Raw genomic sequence first — 18,915 nt, forward strand, 5'->3', positions numbered from 1 at the left:
TGCAATCCTTTCGCTGATTTGCTGACCACACAACTACCCAGCAATAATTGAGACGCTTGAGGCATAATATTCTCCGTGTGTAAACCAGCCACTGTCAATTAACTTTTATGTTAAATTCACTACAGAAACGCGACCCATTAACAAATTAAAAAAACAGTACTATGACAAAAATGCACAGCATAGATAAATTTTACCTACATTAAAACATGCGCATTACCATATCTATTTATAATTGTAAATATAGAAATAGTTTAAACTGAAAATATTTTTAATGCGTATGATTTAGAAAATGTCATTCTATTGAAATATATGTTTAATATTATGAAATACAATAAATGTCTGTGGGTAATAAGGAGGCCACAGATCAGATGCAACAACAATTTATGTTTTAATATTAATGATTATCCAAGATATTCTGTTACTTTCACCTAAGGTAATATTATTGATTACCTTAAAATGAAAGAAAATAAGTGAAATGAATGCTTTACAACTTGGAGTTTTACAAACGAAAGGCAAGTACAGGTCTTTTCAATATATTACAATCAAAAGGCAGATGCAGGTCCCTTCCCCTCTTTCTCCCACCACCAACCACACGACCCGCGGATCAACATGTACCGCTTAATTGTAAGGTGTATAAAAAGGACCAACATGGACCGCTCATTACACGCGGACCAGCATGTGGACAAAAGTTTTTATATATTAAAAAATATTAGCATACATTTATCAAGCAAGTTATAAAACATAAATGTATGCTGAGAACAAATTCATAACACGGTTATATGAAGGTTTAAATAGGGGGCTTGATGGACCTGCATGGGTCGCTGTATAACACAGGACCATCAAGTGCCTTGTTTCCGTAAATATATATATATATATATATATATATATATATATATATATATATATATATTATATATATACACATATTCTAGTATTGCTAGGTAGAAAAATACATTTCAAATAAAATAAAAGCAACAAAAAGGGGAATTTTATTTTATATTATTTGAGTAAAAAAATTTTTAATTTAAAAAGTTCTAACGCTTTTTTAGTTTGTACAACATTATTATTTTAAAATTATGACCAAATATATCACTATCTATTTATTATTAAAGCCCATTTTATGTTAATCCAAAAAGATATAAAATATAACCAAATAACTTGAAAAATAAATTTGTTATAGACATATAACAAAACTCTTACGTTTTTAGCATTTTTAATAGGATAACTCCAGTTGAGCTGATAGTAAAAATATGTATAAGCCAATGGGTTAAGCAACATGTTTTTATGGAGGTTTCAAACCTAGGCCTAGATAATTTTTTTATATGTTCAGGTAAAGCATTGTACAATTGGATTCCCAGATATCTAAAGCTACTTTGCGTGCTTGTGTATTTATACTTCATCAGCAACAGATCATTCCTATTTCTCGTAAAATAGGTATGGTTATCACTAAGGCTAACAAGGTCATTCAAGTTATCTTTAACATACATCAAAACACTTAATACATAAACAGATGGCAGGGTTAAAATATTAAACTTTGCAAACCAAGCTTTATAGTGATCTCTGTTAGGTACACCAGCAATCAATCCAACAGCCCTTTTTTGCAGAATAAAAAGTTTTGTTGCATACTGTGTATTGCCCCATAAGGTGATTCCACAAGTGATAAAGCTATGAACATAAGCATAGTATACAAACAATAAATAATCAGTTGAAATTGTACCCTTTAATGCCCTAATTAAGAAAACGCCTTTAGCAACTCGAGAGGCTATATAGTTAATATGATCATGCCACTTGAGATTCGACTGAACATATATTCCAAGAAACTTAATACTATTATCGCTACTTTTACTGTACAAATTGAGAGGTAGGTCTTGAACTTTTTCAATGTTTATGCAAAGTTTATTTGCAGAACACCAATCCATGACAGTAGAATTCTTATCGCTAAGTTCATTTACACTGTCCAAGGCTGATTCAGCACTAACCAATAGCCCCAAGTCATCTGCAAAGAGATAAGTATTTACACAGCTGTCATTTAGATTTCCTGGGAGGTCATTTATATAAAGAATAAATAATGTTGGCCCCAGTATTGAGCCTTGCGGCACTCCAAAGTTAACAGGTTTAGTTACTGAATATGAGCCATTTAAATATACACATTGTGACCTATTTGTCAGATAAGAGTTCAAAAGATCTAAAGCTAATTGATCAGTGATGTGCTGTAGCAAGTTCAGTGTTGTTTACACTTGCTTGCCTCAGTTTTTTCAAGAACAAAAGAGTTTTATGTTCAGTTAATTGTACATATTCTGTCAAATACTTTGCTTGTTCTGCACTTTGTACAACATAATATAGTAATGTTATAATTTGAGTACCTATACCTAAGTACAGTCAACTCCCGATTATCCGCGGAATAGGGTGGCTTGGCGGCCGCGGATAACGTGATTTGCGGATAATCCGCAAAACGTAAAGAAAGGCAAAGAAAAACTCGAAATAAGCAAAGTAGGACATTTAATGACTTATAACTAAGTTTTTATTACATTTAAAAGGCTGGAATAAGTTCAAAGTTAACATTACGTACCGGTATTGTATACCGTTACGTAAGCCTACAGTTAATACAGTATCGAGTACAAACAATTTAAAAGTTAGTAGTACTGTACTGTACATCATAGCTAACTAAAAATATACATAGACGGGAATGAAAATACAGTACTGTTCTGTAAATACCCTACTCTAAATAATAAAACTATTTTATATTACATTAACTGCAAATTAATTTGCTTTAAAAAAATCAGTAAGTTTCTTCTGTTTTGTTTTGTTATGGCACTTAACCCTAATTTGTGATCTAAGTTTACGTAATATAAGATCGTCTGCAACTGTCCCGAAGTCTTCGCCCTCTAAATATTCAATAAGTCGTTCAACGTGTTGTAGAGCTGATTCATGTGAAACACGCGATTGAGGAGGCATCTCTTCTTCTTCATTGTTGTAAATTTCTTCCTCGACTCCCTGAGCTTTGTTAATGATGTCTTCATCACTCAGGAGTTAGTACCCGGGATCGTCAGCATCACAGTTCATCCATTCATTGATGTTTTCGTCATTAACTTGCTCACCCCCTTCGACGGTTCTTGCCAATTGTGCTAAAGCTAATGCACAATCTACATCAGATTGATCTTGAAGGGCTTCTTCTTCTACACTAATATTGCTGTTTTCTTCACTCGCCATTAGTTTCTTCCATGATTTTTGCAAGGTTGACGATTTTACTGACTTCCAAGCTGCTGCAATGTCGTAAATGCTGTCAAGAATAGAAAAATCTTTCCAGAACGATTTCAGGTCATAACCTTCATTTATTCTTCTTTCTAGTAAATGGGACCTATAATTCTTTTTTGTGGCTGCAATAACTCCTTGATCCATTGGTTGGATCAAAGGAGTTACATTTGGCGGTAAAAACTTTAAAACAATGTTCCCATCAACAGATTTCATCACATTTTCAGCGGGATGTGAAGGGGCGTTATCTACTAATAAAACTGCTTTCAGGGGCAAGTTTTTGGACATAAGATGGTTTTCAACTTGTGGGACAAAGTGTTTTTCAAACCATTCTTTGAAGATTCTTTGGTCCATCCATCCTTTTTTTTTGAGAAAAGTACTGAACAGGGAGGTTTACAGCTCTAGAACCTTTAAAGGACCGTGGTTTTTTGGACTTACCAATAACAACTAAATCTAATTTATGCTCCCCTGAAGCATTGCCACAACAAAGAATTGTGTATCTTTCACAAGTTTGTGAAAATGTTCAGCTTTTGCTGCTAGGATCGGACCTGAGATTGGCGTACCTTCACTCCTTAACTGAGCAATCCACTCAAGTAGTGCAGCGTCTAGGTGTTCATAGGTAGAAAGCTTCATTGCCTTTCTCTTTTCCATTGCAGACGACATTTCAGCACTAGCAGCAAACGACAATAACTTATCTTTTTGTTTAAAGATGTCACGTACGGTCGTTTCTCCAATGCCATATTCTGCACACAGGTGTTTTTTCAAAACACCGTTTTGTAGTTTTTTTATTATTTCAAGTTTTTGGTTGATTGTTAAAACAACTGTCTTTCGTTTTTCTGACATAGCGAATTAATATAGGCCTACAGTATACTGATAAAACAAAGTAAAGGCACACCTAGATAAACAGTCAATAACACACAAGAAAAGACAGTCAATAAGAAATGGCAGAATAGTCAATAACACATGAAAGACACTTCAAAAAGAAACAGCAGAACAGTTGATACACGGAAGGCCAGTCACTAAGAAAAGGTTGAACAGTCAATACACTAACTAATCAACAAAAATACAGATGTTTAGAATAACGCAACAAATGTAAAGTAAACAGTGTAGTGTAGACAATAGGCAGTGACAGACTGATGAGTCATGGCAGATGAGTGACAGTAATGGCTGATGCGCGACAACAGTGCGCAGTGACACAAGGGAGTGGAGGTGGCAGTGGTGGAAATGCTTGGGAAGTGAGACGGGAGGCAAATAAGTGGAGGGGAGCAGACTGAGCTGGGTGCCTGCCCGCCTGCCAGACGAGTCACACCGCCACTCTCACTGCTACACATCACGCGTCGCCAACACAACTTACGTCTTCAAATAACTGTCTATACAGTACATTATGTAGTTAATATTCCACCATATTACTTATTACTTAGTTATTAATTCATTTATCACTAATATGCATATAGTAAGTACAGTACATAGGCTATCGTTCGCGGATCGCGGATAATGCGCAAAGCGGATAACCCGCCCGCGGATAATCGGGAGTTGACTGTATACTTCCCTGGAGGTTCTTCGTAGTAACATAACATTGCATTATCCAAAACATGCTCATCCCCTATTATTTCTGATAATCAAATTTTTACTGTATCTAAAAAACATTAATGAAATAAATCTTGTACGATATAGTTGTGAGTAAAAGTTATATGATTACAATTCAGCAGTAAATCATCTTACAAAAAAAGTAAAATTTGTGAAATATTCCAGGATGGAGCAGAACCCAGTGATAGAACACAGACCACAAGCTCCAGCTTCAGACAGCCAGGAGAAGATGTTGAGTGTCAGCGGCAAAAAGAAGTGTTCCCATTGTGGGGATGAGCTGGGTTAGTACTTTAAATCCTGCAAGTAATAAACATTATTTTTTTCATAAAGCAAAATTGGGTACTTTTTTATTTAGCTTTCTTGGTATTCTGGTTTGTCAAGTTCCCTTTCAATTTTCTGTGTAGGTCGAGGTGCTGCAATGATCATTGAGAGTCTGAGGTTGTTTTACCACATTGACTGCTTCAAGTGTTGCGTCTGCTGTGTGCAGCTTGGCGATGGGCTGATGGGAACGGACGTGAGGGTGCGAAATAACAAGCTGCACTGTCACAACTGCTACTCCAGTGATGACGGTATGTTCCTGTTGTAGCTATCATTTACAACAGTTGGTTTACTATATGACTTCAATCGAAAATAGAGAAATTAAACAACCTACAAAATTGTGTTCTATAATACTGTAAGCTGTAAGAGATGAATAGGTCTAAATTTAAATGGAGGATTTTATTAATCTTGTTAAATATAATGTACTTATATTTTATTTGCATTAAGTAAATAATCAGTGTTTTAAAATCTGTGTATCTCTGTTTGAGAAATTTCTCAATGTTATATCCCTTCTTGTTTATAGTAGTGTAGCGTGATATATTATTGTGAAAACAAATAGAAATCTAAAGAGAAGACTTCTAAAACCATATACAAAAACAACAAATTTCAGATTAATTTTATTTGTTTATTCAACTGTAAAGAAAATTGTAAAGTAGTGTTGCACAATTTTCTATTAGTTTATTAAAGAAAACTCACAATTCTCCAATAATTTCTATATTTATTGAAATATAAGAGCTCCTCCTCCTTCATTTAGTGTTGCACAGTTAGAATAGCCTGCCCATTTTAATTTTAACGAAGCCTCAGAAAGTAACAAACAATTTTAGTAAAAAGTAATAGAAGTGAGCAATTGACAAAAAGTATAATTTTTATTATTAAATTATCAAATTACTAGAGCTTGCTAAACACGGTATGGGATAAACTCGTTGTATTAACCATCCTTAGCTTTTTAACTGTCCATTTTCACCTATTTTTACCTATACCGTTTGGTATATTATTTTATATATGTCATATTTTTTGTTGACATTTTCTCACAACTTGTAAATATATGATTTATACACAGAATACCAAGAGATGTGGTTACATTTTTCTCTTGGCACATCATAATAGATAATTTGTTCATTTCTTGTTGCAGGCGTCAAGTTCAGCTGTGTGTGAAGTGGTAGTCACACTCTTTCAGTACACGAACCGAGGCTATGATGTCTTGTCTGCTCCAATAACAGTTGGATGTCCACATCACTTAGTGAATCTGGCTTCGAGACATCATTGTTTGAAAAAAATTAAATTTTGGAAGAAAATTTGTTTAGAAATATTTTTTATTTCTAGATATTTAGTGTTGGTTAATACTTTATTAGTAGTTCATCTACTAAGAAAAATTGTATAATTTGGTTAGCAGTTTCGTCTTTTATTTCAGAAAACGTCTTTGTGTAATGACGTAAAGTGCTTTGCTAGACTTGCAAACGTATAGTTAGACGTAAACCAATAACCACAGATAAATGAACCATATAGTTAGACGTAAACCAGTAACCACAGATAAATGTACCTAACTAGACGAATGTTGTTGTCTTTATCTTACGTTGTTTATCTTTAATGTTTAAGTAAAGTCTATGTGATGTGATTGTGAAAGTGTTGTGGGGGGGTTTTGCGATGGTGGTGGTTATTCTGAGTGAGGTCTTCATACCACCCGATGTGCATCAAACAGTTTTCCTCCTTCTACAAGGTCTATGTCACTAGTGAACTGTGTCTATTTGTTGAGTTTACAAATTCAATTATCAGTCTCAGATTAGTCGAGTCAGCAGCAGATTATATAGTAGTAGCTTTATTTGTTTAGTAGTACCAGAATGTAAAGTGAAGTAAATATAGTTAAAGCTCCAATACGTGTACCTTGAATGTCTATAGTGTATTAATATACTGTAAATAATATGTACATTTAATGTAAATTTATTTATAGATAAAATGAAATGTAAAAAAAAGTATTGTAAATAAAAGATATAATATAAAAAATATTAGAAAAGCAAGAGAAATAGTTTATATCAACTTTTAACAATTTGTATAATAGAACAAATCAAAGGACTACATAATATACTAAGAAGTACACAAACTCTACCGTTAGCTCTTAGTGCGATATTGGTTAAGGCATTGCATAGTCTTTATACACTTGGCATGTATAGTTTTAATTTTGAACTCAATGTTGTACTTTTGTATGAATACACTGACATAATAAATAATATATTTTAAGTGTTTTATATTTTTCCTGTTGTAAAATCTGTTAATTTGGATTTAAAATACATAAATTTGTTTAGAGTAACCAACAAATCACATTATAATTTTATTACTGCTTCAAATTGTTCTATTCCAATGGTTAGGGTGTGAATATGCAATATAATTTGGCCAATTACTATGAAGAAACAGTGACTCATACATGTAATCTATTAAGAAAACAACTGCCTTCCTCTGCTCTACTGGGTGTACTACACTTTGGTAAGCACAAGAGTTAACCTTTAATGAGCTGCAGTGTTCATTTGGCCTGTAACGGACTATTGGGGAGTAAAATTGTAATAAACTCTCACATCGGTTTATTGCTGCTAGATACCATCACACGCGAGAGATCGCGCCCGCGGCAGTTTGCCGCGCTTTTTTGATTTCTTTATATTTTCGTTTGCAGTGATGCCCCAGGATAACAGGGTCTCGTTTTATCCCTCCCAGTACATCCTTGCGCCTAACCTTGACAACCGTTAGTCTGTCGCCGGCTTTATTTGCGAGTGGTGGAATTTTTGTTGTAGCTCTGCACCTGCCGCGGCAATATGCCTTCGCGCGATCTCTCCCGTAGTGCATTCTGTTAAATCTGAGAATATTGGAAATATTTCTAAATCTTCAATATTTTAATGTTTTTGTGTTTTTTTGTCATGTTTTCGAATACATACACACTTCTTCAGTTAGCTTAGACGATAATGTCCACTGAAACAAAATTAGAAAACTTGTACTAATTTATGGGTTTTTATATTTTAACTTTTTATGAAACTTAGAAAGAAATTTTAATTTTTCGTTAACATTTATAATTTTTCTTTTTTATAAAATTGGTTTCTTCATTTGTACATAATATTTTATTGAATTAGTAATCTTTTGCCTAAATATTGATTTATTATTATATTACGTTTTTGAGGCAATTTGTTTTGTTTTAAGGAAATATACATATTATAAAATGTATTTCTTCCTCATAATAAAATACTTTATTGTAATAAAATGTTTCATTTAAAAGCCTAATTTATATTATTGCGGCAAATTGCTCGCACGCGACCTTTTTCGTACCAAAAATCACCAATTCCGAACCAAATATACAGTGTATCATAATAATATTTCTCTTTGTTAGAACTTAAGTGCCCAATTACTTTTATTAGTATATACTGAAAGACAGTAATAGAGACAACACACAATTTTTTTTTGAAACTTTTCTCACCAAATTAAAGCTGCAATTTGAGTAAAAGACGAGCGTGAGCAATTTGCCGTCGCGCGACCTCTCGCGTCCAGGAAGTGAGTGCGATCTCTCGCGTGTTAATACGGAATTAAGTTTTGTATTGCGGCGTTATCGAGATAAAACAAAGAAATCTAGCTAGTTGTCAATATAACATTACTTATAGTTCTCAGTAGTAGCCTACGACACATGCTGTGCACACTCAAGTGCAACGCTAATTAGCTGCTGATCGTTCATCTGAGCCTCCTCTTTTAACATGGGGATAATGCTTAAAACTGTGTTTTAAATAAGGACTCGTTTCATGACCAAATACATTTCTCTTCAGAAACTCCAGATTTTAGTGTCTCAATGCAAATGAATTATTCAAAATATGATTATATGATAATAACAGTTTTTTTATAATTTATATACAATATAGAGTTTGCTATGGGAAAATATATACTTGTTTTACTGGTTCGCTAGATGGCCGATAGTACAAAGCACATAGAAATCCATTTTTCATGCTGAATTTTTCCAAAGCAGCTTCACACACAAATTCCACTCAGTATTAAGTAATGTTGACTCGTTCTGCCTCTATATGTGATGAGGATTGAACTCCTCTCATTTTATGGTCTTCTTTGCTATAAGAAGCAAGTAATGTGTAGCCTTTAATTTGTATCAGTGTTCAGTGTTTAGGACTTAAGCCCTGTTCTGTTAAAATTGTAATGATAATGATGTTCTGGTACAAGATTGTCTAGAGTTTTGGTTCAGAAGTGTTGAATAAGAGGTGGATAGGTGGAACTTTACTCAAGACATTTCATTTTGTGACCCATTGTAGTATTGATTTTTGAGAGTTTACCTTGGCTGTCTAACTGTGCTCTCTGGTTGGTCTTGCATTAATTTAGTTGTGCCATCGCAAGCTTTGGTCAGTCTGTTGCTTTCTTATTTTCACTCAAATTCCACAACATATTTAGTATTCAGTTAGAAGAATTAGAAGAATTTCATTTATAACCTACTTTGCTAAAGATCTGCATGTGAAAGTCTGAATTGCAAAAGTGCTCTAACCCAAACATTTGTTCTATAAAATATTAATACCAATTTTAGTTAATATCCACATTGAAGACTGTAGAAATATAATAAATTCCAGGATAGAAACACAGCTCAGCTCCTTTGATCCAATGTTCATATCAGTTATGTTAAATCTCAGATTCAAAAGAACTCCATACCAATGTATGGAAAAAGTTATGTCCAGGGGGAAGGCCTACTCCCTCATTGCTCCAAATGAGTTACAGGTGTTAAAGTCCCTTCTTTAAATTGTGCATATATTAATTATTATGTTTGAAATGTATGCAATATATCATTCAAAGCAGCTGTGTGAAAAATGTTTATAATACTTAAAAATTACTATGGCTAACAATGCATTGCATAATTCATAACAATACATAATATAAATTACTATTCATTCCAAAATATCCATTTCAATATTGGTTAAAATAAATTTATTTCATTCAGTATTGTTGGGAAGAAATGCTCGTCCCCAAACATGTGTTCCTTGATTCCTAAGGGACTTGCCAAATATTTTTCTACCATTTGATTAATAGAATATTCATTCTAGGTTTAGTTAATAAATTGATATTAAGCTATGTAGGTTTGGGATGCTATAACCTATCTCCGTTCCCATGGCAAAAAAAGAAAAGTTTTTTTGAACCCTGGATTATATAATTTTCTGAAGATAAATTTTCCAATGCTATATGTTATTCCCACGTTAAAAACCTTGATTTAATATGCCATTCGAGATGTCTAAAGAGGTAGAGTGAAATATTTTAGGCTTTTGGATTCAGCCCCCTTTTGTTCTGATACAGGGAAAAAAGTAAAGAAACAGTTTTGTTATGAAGAGAAGATGAACCTACTGAACTAGGAAAGAACTCTTTTAGAGTTGACGTTTTACGTTATTTGAGATGCTGCAATTTCTTGAGAGAAAGATTTGATAAGAATGCAAAATTATAACAGTAAATTAAAGTTCCTGTACAATGTTCCTAATTAATATACAGCACAGAAAATAAAGAGCTTTTTATTGCACAAATCTGCAATTAATTCTCACTGATCAGTACAAGAGCAACATACATGGAGACGAGTTAGTGGAAAAGCTTGAACTTATATCACCTATTCATAAAAAAGAGCAAAATCGAAGACATTATCTTAATACTGAGAATTCATATGTTGACACATTTTCTAACACGTTTGTTAGCTTAAAAATTCTTGCTATTTGCATTTCAGTTGCTCAAGGAGAAAGGAGCTATCAAACTCATACTCACTAGTATTGAATGGTTTTGGCAACACTAGTAATAGAATACAACAATTTAAATTCTATCAACACGAACATGATTTCAATGGATTTTGCCAAAGGTTAGAAAAATTAATTTAATAATGTAATTTTGGTATTTACATATTGTTTTATAATTATAGTGATTTAAGCACATAAATATTTAAAGATGAACGAAAGATGATTTCTGTAAAACTGTAACTCATTCTATAGATAAAATAATCATTCATATAAACCGAACATGAATTGTATTTGCACAATGTTATGCATCACCAGACCAAGCGCCATTTCTTAAAATTTGAGATAATGAGGTGTGTTCTAGTGAGGAAAGATACTCTACTGTAAAAAAAATAATCTGTAGGAAAATGAACATCCAGTTACAATGCAAATTCGCCTAAAGATAGTAGTCCAACTGAAAATGCAGGCACATCTGATAATACAGGCCTATCTGAAAATAAACCAAGATGTAGGAACTCTGTATCCGTAAAGCTCTGTGGAGATTTTATCAGCAGATGTCTTTATGGTCAACTAAATTTGTGATAAACTGAATAGCAGCAATGAGGAGTACACAGAGTTAGTTCGTCTTCATATTTAGTTACTTCCATGTACTGTACATAATTTTTATCGTTTTCAACACCACTGTTTCAGTTGCCTACAGAAGAATGTAGTTCATTTTCTCCTATATTGAATTTTGACATCATAACACTAAACGTTTCTGTGGATCAAGAGCAAGATCATGGCACCACTGATCTGTTATCTTTAAGAGAAAATAATGAACCCCACATATTATTAGCTATTGATAATGTAGAGGCTGTTGAAATTTCAGGCGATGACCGTACTCATCCTGAAGACTGAAATGAACCTGAAATCGATCTTGATGCTGATCCGACCAGTACAAGTTAGTCACAACCTAAAAAAGGTTAAAAAGAAAGTATCCAGACCTAAATTTTCAACAAAGAAAGAAATATTGTATTAAAAATAAAGAATATGTTCACCAACATGGAAAATTGCATGAAGAAATCTTAAAAATGAATTTAAGAAGTTTTATTCTGTGAATTCCCATGATGATCATTGAGTATTCATAGATGCTATTGTTATAGAATTTGAAATTCTGAAGAAAAAAAATTTAAAAAGCAAGGTAGAAGGAAAATTGTTGAATTTATCAAGTGTGTAATGTGGTGATTTGCAACAATTCAGAATTTCAGGCTGTAAAATAAACATGGCTTTAAAGACAGTTAAATAACCTGAAGGGGTACGAGATTTGCGTGGTATTATAGGACACAATAAAACTGAAGAAAGTCCTGTTCAGCAAGTCATTAAAAACATTTGAAATTTCCCAAGTACAAATCTCACTACAGTAGAAATTGTACACAGCGAGAGTTTAAATCCAGACACAAAGCTTTTAAAAATGTATGAGCTTTATAAGGCAAAAGATGTAGAAAATTCAGTATTTCTTCCTCTTTATAAACATATTTCGGATAAAATTTAATTTAAAGCGTAGAACGCTGAAAAAGGACACACGAAGTATATGTGATTGCCTGGATGTTCTTAGAAACAACTGTGTTAATGAAAGTGACCTTATATAATTTCAAAAGAAAAAGATGAACATTTAGAATCATCAGAAGGTGATTGATTGAAGGTGATGCATCTCTGCAACAAGCAGAATGGCTGCTGGTCTGGTGTGCATCCAGCCCCAGTTGGGACTATTGTTATGGCATGGTCAGTGGGGAGTTGATGGTCGTGTAATGGTAATGTTATTGAAGTTATTCTCAGTAGTTTGGTTGGTAGGGTAGTGTAGTGGGAAGTTAGCTGGTTTTTGTTGTCTTTGAGTCATCTACGATGACCTTCAGTTGAGGGATTTTCCAACGGCTTCTCTGGTAGCCCACTTACGGATATGATCCCACGGTGACTCAGCTGCTGCTGCATACGAGGGGGTACCCAAAAGTAACCGGAATTGTATTGCTGGCAGCCGGCAGCGTGTAGTACACATTCCTGCCGCTAGGCGTGTGTCGCGCAACCCATTGCGAGCTCAGTGACCCCAGTTCCGTTGTCCTAGTGCATTCTGTTCGTTCGTAGTGACTGTTTTCGCTAACCCTGTTTTGTTCTTGTTTCGTTTTTTGTCATGGCAAGTTTAAGTGAACAACGTGCAGCTGTGAAATTTTGTTTTTTACTTGGTAAAAATGCTGCAGAAACTATTTTAATGTTGAATACAGCTTACAAAGATGATGCTATGGGGAAAACTCAGGTCTACGAGTGGTTCGCTCGATTTAAAAATGGCGACATGTCGATTGAAGACAAACCTCGTTCTGGACGTCCATCAACCTCTCGAACGGACAAAAATGTTGAGAAAATTCGTGAACTTGTGCTCACCGACCGTCGACAGACAATTGAGGAACTATCAGAGAGTAGTGGGTTAACTTGGAGCTCGGTTCAGCGAATTTTAACAGGAGATTTAGGACTGAAAAGGGTTGCTGCCACATTTGTTCCTCGACTTCTGACTGACCATCAAAAGGCACATCGAGTTGAAACTTGCCGCCTTCTGAAAGAACATCTCGAAAATGATCCCGATTTTCTGGAAAAGGTAATTACTGGTGATGAGTCATGGTGCTATGGTTATGACCCAGAAACGAAGCAACAGTCAAGCCAATGGAAGTCGCCATCTTCACCTCGTCCAAAAAAATGTCGGCAAGTCAAATCAAACATCAAAACCATGTTGATTTGCTTTTTTGATGCTAAAGGCATTGTACATTCTGAGTTTGTTCCTCCAGGTCAGACTGTAAACCAAACATTTTATTTGGAGATTTTAAGAAGATTGCGCAACAGTGTTCGCCAGAAAAGACCCGATTTGTGGCAGACTGGAGACTGGTTCTTCCACCACGACAACTCACCGGCACACACAGCCATCTCAGTTAGGCAGTTTTTAGCCAAAAACGGCATGGTTCCGCTGCCCCACGCACCTTACTCGCCTGACCTAGCTCCATGCGACTTTTTTTTATTTCCACACATGAAAAGAGGCTTGAAAGGTCAACGATTTGACAGCGTTGAAGAGGTTAAGAAAAAAACGAAGCTCGAGCTTGCAGCCATTTCTAAAGATGACTACGAAAAATGTTTTGATCAATGGAAATACCGTTGGGACAAGTGTATTAGTTGTAATGGAGATTATTTTGAAGATTCGTATTGTAAAAAATTTGATAATATATAATTTTTATAAAATAATTCCGGTTTTTTGGGTACCCCCCTCGTACATGGCTGTCATCTAGCCTGTGATGTATTCATGCAGGGTTGGTAACTCTGCAGACCGTAGGACTCAAGGATACCTGCAAATGATGTAGGACAGAGATTTGCTTGAGTAAAAGGTGAGCCCGGTCATGGATTGCAGGAGATTGGAAGTTGCCTTTGAAAATACATCTTGAAATCAGAATGTGGAGGAGTAAAACATTTGGTACTCCGGTCTAATTCATGCAGAGTCCAAAACAGAAATATTGAAATTGTTTTAATTTTAAAATTATGTTAACCCAACACTGAAAATGGTAAAAATAAATAAAGAGTACCTCTATCCAACTTCTTACCAAATGACAGTGACTTTGGGGGGTCTGTCCATAAATTCCAACAATGGCTATATAGAGGATGTTATGCATCACTAGTCCAAGCTCCAAAAACAAAAATTTCAGAAATCAATGTTAAAGTTTAAAGTATTTTCATAAATCAATGCTGCCACTTACTTGATTTTTTTCCAAGGTTTATATAAAAATTTGGATTTATGAGGTACAGGTTTTATTCTGTCTATTATATTATTAATGCAGTAAAAAAAGGTGCTTAGGTCTAGTTTTGCTTAACTGATTTCTGTCTTAATACAGTTTTACAAAACTTAACCAACCACTGTTTCCTTTAGGAAAATGGGAAATAAAATAAGTTTTTTGCTTCATATAATTTATTTTACACCAAAGTACAAAATGCGGTATTTGTAGTTAAATTAAATCATTCTGAAAAATTATTTTTAGGAACTGAAATAAAAAATTATAGAACATTGTAACAGTAACCACAAAAACAATGCCTATTATTTTTCTTCAATTTCCAAGACTAAAGGACTCTTAAAGTTTGTGATGTCATCTTCAACTCCTGAGTTTGCAAAGAAAATTCGGTACACAGCTACTTGAATTTCATTAAAGATTTTAGATCATTTAGCTTTTGAGAGACAGTGGTTTTCCATTAGGCCAAAAGCTCATTGAAACTGTTAATGCTAGTAGAAAGTCTATGCTGTGGTGTTTTCTATATACTCGTACATATCAACTTCTACAGCATCTCCCTTTAATGAAGTTTTCATAAAAATATTGTAGAACTTAGTTTTGTCTATCACAATAACTCAAGTTTTGAACCAGGTCACTGCTGTTTTGTTCACATTTTTTGCTGTTAGTTATGTTATCTCCCATCCTTGAGGTCTCCTAAAAAGTTAGAATTATTTTATAAACAATCAAAGTGTTGTTCATTTTAAATTTTTTTATTACTATCATGTAGTATTCTTGAGTAAAAGAACCTCCTAACCTTGTCAAAAAGTTAACTGATCCCAAGAAAGGTATTCTGAAAAATGTTTAGCTTTTATATCAAATGTAAAAAGTGGAGAGCTGAATATATTATTAGTTCTAGTACTGGTAATATTTGCAATACAGTCCAAAAATATCATTTTCGCTTAAGAATTAAATTTTACACACACAAACACACTAAGATTTTATACAACAAATGTTCTTAACATTTATAGAATCAATGGCTTTTGTTTCATTGATTGTTATACAATTTGGAGGGGAGGGGTGCCAAATCACCCCTCATACACTCACACACATGGTCCAAACATTTCTCTTGGACTGACTCCTGGTCTGATGGGTACATTCTATGAACTCGACCTTACCAGTTACTATACTAAACTCATGTAATATTTGGTTAACAATATGGATAAAATATCACAGTTATATCACAGTTACTATAATCGAACTGTAGATAGATTTCCAGCACAACATTGATATTCGATATAACCCTATTGCTCAAATAACAACTGAAAGGGATTGAATCAGCCGCTTTGACTGTTTTTAGATCAAGCTCATCGTGGTCAGCAAAGAAACGAATGAATTCATTGTTCGTTGTCATCCGGTTGCCAAAATAACAAAGAGTTTCCCACAACACATTGCAGGGAACAACTGTTGTTGTGTGGAAACACTGTTGTTTATCCCGTTAAGTTAAATAACGGCCATCGCTAAAACTGGTGTACAAAATTGCCGCTGTAATCAACTCTCCCACCGACTGTGAAGTACATAGCGTCATTAGATTTCTTTTGTTAAACAAAATGCAAATAATGGAAATTCATAATGTAATGCGTTTTGTGTATTGAGAAAACACAATGAACTATACTACAGTTAAAAATTATGCCAAATGTTTCGTGGAAATGAATGAATTATGTTCATGATGAAAATCAAAATGATGGCTGACCACCTGAAGTTGCCACTGACTTCACCATGTTTGGTGAACTTTGTACCCAATGGGTATAAAGTAATAAAAAAGAGATGTTACAGCTTGTAAATTTCATTAACGGGTACTATGAGGATTTTTAACTGGATTTAAGTAGTCACTGATGATGAAACATGGGTTTCTTATGTCAATGTCAAATAAATCTGACAATCGTTAAGGCAACTTACCACCTGAAAATAATCAACCATAATGTTAGGGAAAATCGTAGGTTTACAGCCACAAATCTTTCAAAGAATTTTAGACATATCAAGAACTCTATAGTATGAAATTGTGACTGAGAAACTGGGTTATAATAAACTTTGTACCCAATGGGTATAAAGTAATAAAAAAGAGATGTTACAGCTTGTAAATTTAATTAACGGGTACTATGAGGATTTTGAACTGGATTTAACTAGTCACTGATGATGAAACATGGGTTTCTTATGTCAATGTCAAATAAATCTGACAATCGTTAAGGCAACTTACCACCTGAAAAACCGTTGAATGTTTCTGATTTTTGCATAAAACTTTCTTTTGTCAAATTTGATTTAGGAGTATCTATCACCATGAGTTTGATTTTTTACTTGCTTGTATATAGCAGATACAATTCTTGAAATGGTGTGTCCACACATATGTGTTGTACCACATAATGTCTGTGTTGTAACACAGTTATGGCAAATAACATTAATAACCTTCTCCTTATGTTATCAACATTCAAATCATTACTGTGTTGTAAAATAAGATTTGTCATAATTTTATTTATTATCAATGGCAAAAGCAAATTTTTACAAGTTTACAATGGTATAGCTAAATATACCATGTCATTAACCCTCCATCTTTTAGACAACTAGTGATTAGTCTCTAAAAAATGTTTCTTCAATGTTAGACGACTAGTCACTAGTCGATTTTGAAGTCATCTTAATTAACCCATTGGCTTATACATATTTTTACTATCAGCTCAACTGGAGTTATCCTATTAAAAATGCTAAAAACGTAAGAGTTTTGTTATGTTTTATAACATATAAAATTTTATTTTTCAAGTTATTTGGTTATATTTTATGTCTTTTTGGATTAACATGAAATGGGCTTTAATAATAAATAGATAGTGATATATTTGGTCATAATTTAAAAATAATAATGCTGTACAAACTAAAAAAGTTTTGGAATTTTTAAATTTTAAAATGTTTTTTTACTCAAATAATGTAAAATAAAATACCACATTGTTGCTTTTATTTTATTTGAAATGTATTCCTCTACCTAGCAATACTAGAATATGTGTATATATATATATATATATATATATATATATATGCATAGTTTGTCAGAATAAATGTTTTTTCTAAATATTGAAAATTCCAAGAATATTGATTTTTGTTCTCTTGTAGTACACTAATATTCTTATAGTAACTTATTATTCATTTAAATTTCAATTAACTGTAGTATTGCAGTTTTTCTTATGTGTTACAAGAATAGTAGTCTAATTTATACTAACATTTGGTTGAAAAAGGAGTTAAAACAAATTATTTAGATGGCGCTGTACTTGTCACGGAACGGTTCCGTGATATAAATTTTGAGCCCAGACTAGCTGTCACGGAACCGTTCCGTGATAAGGGGCCAATGGGTTAATCAAACTTTTACTAAAAAATTAAACTTAAGACAAGGCAAATATTATACCAAATTAATTGGGATGTTTTACAGAATGTGAAATATAGTTTATTGAATAATAATGCATAATAAATATGCACCGAAATTATAAAGTTGCGATAGAAATGTTGTTTTGCCATTGCACTTCGAGAGAACACGCATAAATATACATTTTTCCATATATTTTTGCTGAGGGAAATTTCGTGGGATTAGCTACATTACTGCGTTCAGTGTTTCTTTATCAACAAGATCATCTGATTGAAACATCTGTTTGTTGATATATGTTGTGAAGAACTGGGCCACAACCTTTGTTTGTGACATTTCAGTATGTTAGAGAACTAGTTTCATTAACCACTAGTATTTTGTTGTTTATCTTAATATTATTAGAGTTGTGTTAGTATCAAACCTGTTAGTTCCTTGTGAAATTTGTCATCAAGTGGTATATATTCAAGAAATAAGTAAATTATAAGTGTTTATTTCATGATCAAGCTTTATAATTTTGAGACGACTATAGCCACAATATTGATCACCGGCATAACTCACTGTTTATTCTAAACTTTTATTTGTGAATTCTAAGCTTGTATGTATAAACTATACTGTGAACAATGGTTTATTTGCGATTAATATATTGTACCATAATTTAGTGACATTCACAGGTCTGTAGGCTAAATTGTGATATAAAAATCGTTACATCTAGACCTACGCCTATTAATCCAACTGCACATAAATGTTCCTTGTTTCATATTAAAAAATTGTATATTTTACTTCAATAATGAAACAACTATCAAAATAGTGACCATTATAGGAATTTCAACTGCCAGTTCTAGAGTTAAGCATATATCTCAGA

The 18,915-nt window shown here is 33.4% G+C and overlaps 1 protein-coding gene across 8 annotated transcripts in view; it reads left to right on the top strand.

Moving 5' to 3' along the window:
- LOC124360154 (LIM domain only protein 7) overlaps window positions 1–7,392 on the top strand; it is a 247,025-nt gene extending 239,633 nt beyond the window's left edge. For all 8 annotated transcript variants that reach the window (XM_046813513.1, XM_046813518.1, XM_046813517.1 and 5 more), the window contains 3 exons: window positions 5,005–5,120; window positions 5,244–5,408; window positions 6,290–7,392. In XM_046813513.1, the coding sequence (XP_046669469.1) occupies window positions 5,005–5,120; window positions 5,244–5,408; window positions 6,290–6,312 (304 nt within the window). In that variant the 3' untranslated portion in view covers window positions 6,313–7,392. The remainder of the gene's footprint in view (window positions 1–5,004; window positions 5,121–5,243; window positions 5,409–6,289) is intronic.
- The last annotated feature ends 11,523 nt before the right edge of the window (window positions 7,393–18,915 follow it).

This window comes from Homalodisca vitripennis, chromosome 4, assembly GCF_021130785.1.
Source record: "Homalodisca vitripennis isolate AUS2020 chromosome 4, UT_GWSS_2.1, whole genome shotgun sequence".
Lineage (NCBI taxonomy): Eukaryota > Metazoa > Arthropoda > Insecta > Hemiptera > Cicadellidae > Homalodisca > Homalodisca vitripennis.